Genomic DNA, 6,988 nt, shown 5'->3' with positions numbered 1-6,988 from the left:
TTTAGATCTAAGAGTTATCTCAGCACCTTTGCCTTGGTGATGGTGATTGTTTTAAGTTCGTTGCTCCCTATCACCTCCTCATATTCAATTATCTTTGGGAAGTTTTCTAGTCTTCTGCTGTAAAGTCAGACACAAAATACTGCTCAACGCCTCCGCCATTTCTTTGTTTTTCATTACCGATTCACTAGACTCACTCTTTAGAGGACCAACACTAGCTTTAATTAGTCTTTTCCTATTCAAGTGCTTATAGAAACTCATACTATCGGTTTTTATGTTACTAGCTAGCTTTCCCTCATATTCTGCTTTCTGCCTCTTAATTATCTCTTTAGGCACTCTCTGTTGATTCTTAGGGCAACATTTTCCCCCCATCGGGGGGTGGGGGAAGTGCGTGAGCGGGTGCGGGTGGGTGTTCTTCTGATCGGGGGCGCACCGCCATTTTACCTGGGTGGGCCAACTATGGCCCAGCAAGCGTGACATCCACCAGGAAGCGCTATGCACTGCCTATGCGGGCCGGGGTGAATTCCTTCAGCTGGGAGTGCGCTCTTTCGCGCATGCGCATGAAAGAGCGCACAGATCTCCCTGAGGCAAAGTGCTGCCTCAGGGAGATTGGCTCTGATTTAAAACTTTCAATAAAGGCGAATAAAAAAATTCCCTGCCATGTCCCCTCATGTGACTTGCCGATAACTTTTATTTAAGCATTTAATGAAAATTTAAATACCCTCATGAAACCTCATCCCGCCCATGGATGAGGTTTCATGTTTTTTCCAAAGCCCGCCTGGGCTCCCGGCCTGCCCACCAACCCTAAGGTTGAATTTTATATAGATCTGTCGAGAAGCTCTATTTGCAGCTGGTATATTTAGTGACCGCCTTGGTGCCCTCGGAAACGGCGTGTTTGGCCAGTTCCCCCGGCAACAGGAGGCGGACGGTGGTTTGGATCTCCCGGGAGAAGATGGTGTGCCGTTTGCTGTAGTGGATCAGGTGGGAAGCCTCGCAGGTGATGCGCTCGAAGATGTCGTTGACGAATGAGTTGATGACACTCATGGCTGAAGAGGAGATGCCAGTGTCCGGGTGGATGTGCTTCAGCACCTTGTAGATGTAGATGCTGTAGCTCTCCTTCCTGCTTTTCTTGCGCTTCTTCTCACCTTTGCCGCGTTTCTTGGTGGCAGTTTTCTTTGACCCCTTTTTAGGGGCCATGCCCTTCGCCGCCGCTTCAGGCATTGCGAATGAAAGTGGTGATGGACAGGTCCATCAATCATGTTAATTAGTTTTTTAATGGCCTTAATAGATCGTTGACTAAATGATGTAGAGTGATGTCAGGATGCATGCCCAATGTATCACTTTGTCATTTTATGCATTGGCGAGCGGGCCCCGCCCCCGCTCGCCGACTGGAAAAACCTGCCCTTAAAGTCTATCTACTACCTTTCCCTAGCTTTCTGTCATTCTGATATATCAAATCCTCTTCAACATTTAGGTCCCAGCCTTGGTCACCTTGCAATCATGCCCATCAGGTCATACATATTTACTTCTATCTGTGCTAACAATTTACCCCTTTGTCACAAATGATGTGTGCATTCAGAGAAAGGGCCTTAATCTCTTTTTTTTTAAACAATTTTTGCATTTTCCAGCCTTATCTGCTGGTGCACTCTTACGATTGTATGTTCTGTCCCTTCCTGTCACTCTCTGGTAGCCACGACCCAAGTTGCTGCTCTGTTCTATTACTTTGTTGTTTCCCTTTATTATATTTTCTCTGTCAAGTGATCCCCCCAGCCACTATTTAGTTTAAAGCCCTCTTTACCGCCCCAGTTATATAATTCACCAGAACACTGGTCCCAGCATGGTTCAGGTGATGATCGTCTCAATGGTACAGCTTCCGTTCCCCAAGTGCTGGTGCCAGTGCCCATGAATTGAAACCCTTTTCTCGCACATCAACCTTTGAGCCATGCATTCATCTCTCTAATCTTATTTATCCTATGTCAAGTTGCTCATGGCTCAGGTAGTAATCCAGAGGTTATTACCCTTGAGGTTCTGCTTTTTAATTTAGCCCCTAAGTGCTCATACTCTCTCGGCAGAACCTTTTTCCTATGCTGTAGATACCTATGTGAACCACAACAACTGGCTCCTCCCCGTCACCCCTCCCTTCTCCAGCCCAGAGCAGATGTCCCGAACCCTGGTACTGGGTCAGCAACACAGCAATCTGGACTCTCGCTTTCGGCTGCAAAGAAATGTGTCTATCCCCCTCGCTATGCTATACCCTACTGCCACTACCTTCTTATTTACTCCCCCAACTTGAATGGTGCCCTGGGTCAGTTAGCTCATCCACCCTGCAGCTCCCACAAACAAGCTGAAAGAACCTCAAAACTGTTGGACAGTTGCAAGAGCTGAGGCTCCTGCACTCCTGATCCCATTACCTGCCTGACTTACAGTCACACGCTACTGCCTCTGACCACTGACTAAATCAGAAGGCCCTGCCCTAAGGGGTGTGTCTGCCTCCTGGTATAAAGTATTCAGGTAACTTTCACCCTCCCTGATGTATTGCAGTGCTGGTGGCTCAGCCTCTGGCTCAGTGACCCTGAGCTGAAGCTCCTCAAGCTGCAGACATTTACTGCAGACCTGTTTGTCTTGGATCACACTGTTGTCAGGACCCACCTTATGCAGTCGCAACACATCACCTGCCCCGCTATCCCAAATGAGTTCTAATTAACTAATTATTTAGTTTTATTTAATTATTTATTTTCCTTTTTAATTTTAATTCATGCCTCTTGCCATCACTTACTGTACTAATTAAAACCTTATGAAGGTTTTAAGATATTTCAAAAGTTTTGTTTTTCTAATTTTCAGCTATTTACACACTCTTCCTAAGTGTAGTTACTCGCCAGCCAATCAACTCACTGCTTTCCTTTGGTGTTACTGTTCACTGTTTCTTCAAATTGAAACTCCCGCTCTACTCTCTGTTCTGAAGTCTCGCTGTTTTAACCTCTCTCCTGAAGTCTCACTGTTTTAATTTCTCTCTCCTGAAGTCTCGTTGTTTTAACCTCTCTCTGTGAAGTCACACTGTTTTAACCTTTCTCTGCAAAGTCACACTGTTTTAACCTTTCTCTGTGAAGTCACACTCATAATCTCTCTCGCTGCTAAATTACACTGGTTTAATCTCTCTCTGCAAAGTCTCACTGCATTAACCTCTCTCTGTGAAGTCTCACTGTTTTAACCTCTCTCTGCAAAGTCAAACTGTTTTAACCTCTCTCTCCCAAAGTCTCGCTGTTTTAGCCTCTCTGCGAAGTCTTGCTGGTTTAACCTCTCTCTCCTGAAGTCATGCTGTTTTAGCCTCTCTCAGCGAAGTCTCGCTGGTTTAGTCTCTCTCCTGAAGTTTCATTGGTTTAACCTTTCTCCCACAAAGTCTTGCTGTTTTAAACTCTCTCTCCTGAATTCTCACTCTTTTAACCTCTCTATCCCCAAGTATTGGACCTCTAAACATCTGACAAGCAACGGTAGCCAGAGCTGAAAGAGAGGGACCATCTAATGATCTTGCTATCCATTATTCCAGGATCCTCCTGCTCAGAATAGATGGAAGTTGAGGCACAGCTGCCTGCAATTCATGAACCTCTCTCTCCTGAAGTCTCGTTCATTTAACCTCTCTCTTCATAAGTCTTGCTATTTTAAACTTTCTCTCCTAAAGTCTCGCTGTTTTAAACTCTCTCTCCTAAAGTTTTGCTGATTTAAACTTTATTTCCTAAAGTCTCGCAGTTTTAAACTCTCTCTCCTGAAGTCTCGTTGTTTTAAACTCACTCTCCAAAAGCCTCGCTGTTTTAAACTCTCTCTCCTGATATCTCGCTGTCTTACATTCTCTCTCATCAGGTCTCACTGTTTTAAACTCTCTCTCCTAAAGTCTCGCTATTTTAAAATCTCTCTCCTGAAGTCTCACTGTTTTAAACTCTCTCTCTTGAAGTCTTGCTGTTTTAACCTCTCTCTTCTGAAGTCTTGCTGTTTTAACCTCTCTCTTCTGAAGTCTTGCTGTTTTAAACTCTCTCTCCTGAATTCTCATTGTTTTAACCTCTCTCCTGAATTATCATTGTTTTAACCTTTCTGTCACCAAGTATTGGAACTCTAAACATCTGACGAGCAACTTCCATCTATTCTGAGCAGGAGGATCCTGGAATAATGGCTACCGTTGCTCATCAGATGTTTAGAGCTGAAAGAAAGGGATCATCTAATGATGCTGCAATCCATTATTCCAGGATCCTCCTGCTCAGAATAGATGGAAGTTGAGGCACAGCTGCCTGCAATTCATGAATCCTCTCAACTCCACAATAAAATAATCCAGAATTAACACTTGGAGAATGTATTTACAGAATAAACCCCATCATCTAGACTTTGAATACTTTGAACATCTCCCAGCTTCAGCCTCTGAGCTGTGGCTAATCTGGCAACATTTATGCACTGAGAATGGTCAGTCAAAAATAATGAGGTGGGAATGGGGTTTCAATGACTGCAACAGTATGGGGGAGATGGTGGTGTCGTGTTAAAGTCACTAGACTAGTAATCCAGAGGCCAAGGCTATGTCTTGAGACCAAGGGCTCAAATCCCACCGTGGTAGTTGATAGAATTTAAATTCACTTAATCTACGATTGAAAAACTAGGCTCAGTAATAATGGCCATGAAATCATTGTCAATTGCTGTAAAATCCTGCCTGGTTCACTGATGTCCTTTAGGGAAGGAAATCTGCTGTCCTTACCTGGTTTAGCCTACAGACTCCAAGCCCACCGCAAGACCATAAGACATAGGAGCAGAAATTGGGCCATTCGGCCCATTGAGTCTGCTCTGCCATTCAATCTTGGCTGATAAGTTTCTCAACCCCATTCTCCCGCCTTTGCTCCGTAACCTTTGATCCCCTTACCAATCAAGAACCTATCTATCTCAGTCTTAAATACACTCAATGACCTGGCCTCCACAGCCTTCTGTGGCAATGAATTCCATAGATTCACCACTCTCTGGCTAAAGAAGTTTCTCCTCATCTCTGTTCTAAAAGGTCTTCCCTTTACTCTGAGGCTGTGCCCTCGGGTCCTAGTCTCTCCTACTAATGGAAACATCTTCCCCACGTCCACTCTATCGAGGCCTTTCAGTATTCTGTAAGTTTCAATCACATTCCCCCCTCATCCTTCTAAACTCCATTGAGTATAGACCCAGAATCCTCAAACGTTCCTCATATGTTAAGCCTTTCATTCCTGGGATTGTTCTCGTGAACCTCCTCTGGACCCTTTCTAGGGCCAGAACATTCTTCCTGAGGTATGGGGCCCAAAATTGCTCACGATATTCTAAATGTGGTCTGACCAGAGCCTTATAAAGCCCCAGCAGCACATCCATGCTTTTATATTCTAGTCCTATCGAAATAAATGCCAACATTGCATTTGCCTTCCTAACTACTGTCTCAACCTGCAAGTTAACCTTAAGAGAATCCTGGACTAGGACTCGCAAGTCCCTTTGCACTCCAGATTTCTGAATTCTCTCCCTATTTAGAAAATAGTCTATGCCTCTATTCTTCTTACCAAAGTGCATGACCTCACATTTCACCATGTTGTATTCCATCTGCCACTTCTTTGTCCATTCTCCTAAATTGTCCAAATCCTTCTGCAGCTTCCCCGACTCCTCAATACTACCTGTCCCTGTGGTTGACCCTTAACTGCCCTCTGAAATATTGTGACAAGCCACTCTGTTCAAGGGCAGTTAGGTATGGGCAACAAATGCTGGCCTTGCCAGTGATGCCCACATCCCATGAAATAATTTTTTTTAAATGGAGTGGCTTTAACAGAGCAATGATGGTCTCAAAATGACTTCTCGCTCCATTAACACCAGAGATGTGACCAGTTTCATTCTAAAGAGGAACTACTAACCAGGTGTCCAAAGCATCTATTTAATCCGTGTAGGATTGGGTCATTTTAATTTGGAAATCAGGGCCCTATAACATAAATAGGATTCCGTTTGCAATCTTATGTTGTAAATGAGCAGTGCCTGCGCTCTGCCGGCTGCTATTAACTCCACGTGCAATAGAAGAGAAGAGATCCAATAAAGGTAACTGCTCAAGTATTTTTGTGGGTCCTGGAAAAGCAGGAAAAGGACTTTTGGGCCCACAAGTATAACTTGGGCCTGTGGAGACCCCAATACCAGTATCCTTCATTATTACATGTCTTCCACACTCTTCTGCAACTTGCCTTCCTGGCAGAAGCTCAAACCCAATTTCCCGTCTTCAATATGACAAGCTGTGTTGGAGAACATGTTTGAGCCCTGCAGCTCACTCACTAAATTTAAATGAGTGCAGAGTCTCAAAATTACAAGAGTCCCTTTGCTGCTGGAACAGTCCTAAAATCAAAATTGACTCTAGTGGCATTAGACTGTGGTGATGAGCCACAAAGGATGGCCCATCTGCTCTGCTGGCAGCTTCTGTCTAAATCCTGCTAATCTTGTCAAATGCAATGAGAATGCCAAGACATGTGCACTCTGGCAGGAAAAAATATGAAAGTACGACGAATCAAAGTTTGGAATTTGGCAAGAAACTATAAAACTTAGAGACGATCTTCTATGTTATTGCTCAGCAATTGCAAGTAGTGCTTTGACTTCATTTGATTGATACATCTACTTTTCAGTAGTATTATGCACGATTTTAGCAATAACAAATGAACACTAATTAGCACTCATCATTGGCTGTCCCTCAATTCAAGGATGACATCTACTCAGGATCGTGAGTTTCTGCCATGGGTCTTCATGTGTCTAAACAGGTTGACTCTAACCCACAGAACTTTGAGCACATAGGGCAGGATGTCTCACAAGATAGTGGTATCTGGAGTGCAGGATTTGCCTTATATTCTTTCCTTCTCTGTCGTTGCCCTGTTTCATCGTTAAGACACTGTGACTGTCAAAAAGATATAATAATGTCTATAATGTTATTAGAAATGATTTTAAAATGGAGTTTAGCGGTGTCTGTGTATGCTTGTGTGTG

At 43.9% G+C, this 6,988-nt stretch overlaps 1 protein-coding gene across 1 annotated transcript; it reads right to left on the bottom strand.

Moving 5' to 3' along the window:
- Nucleotides 1-837: 837 nt before the first annotated feature.
- Nucleotides 838-1,194, bottom strand: LOC121279428 (histone H2B 1/2/3/4/6-like). The gene has a single exon (XM_041190672.1). It carries the CDS (start codon nt 1,192-1,194, stop codon nt 838-840), a length of 357 nt encoding a protein of 118 aa, XP_041046606.1.
- Between the last annotated feature and the right edge of the window lie 5,794 nt (nt 1,195-6,988).

The sequence above is a fragment of the Carcharodon carcharias genome, chromosome 6, assembly GCF_017639515.1.
Source record: "Carcharodon carcharias isolate sCarCar2 chromosome 6, sCarCar2.pri, whole genome shotgun sequence".
Classification (NCBI taxonomy): domain Eukaryota; kingdom Metazoa; phylum Chordata; class Chondrichthyes; order Lamniformes; family Lamnidae; genus Carcharodon; species Carcharodon carcharias.
Note: the sequence above shows the minus strand (reverse complement) of the source record. Positions and strands in the feature narration are given on the sequence as shown.

Excerpts from the sequence above, each read along its gene's own strand:
- LOC121279428 (XM_041190672.1), bottom strand. The coding sequence starts at position 1,194 with ATGGCCCCTAAAAAGGGGTCAAAGAAAACTGCCACCAAGAAACGCGGC.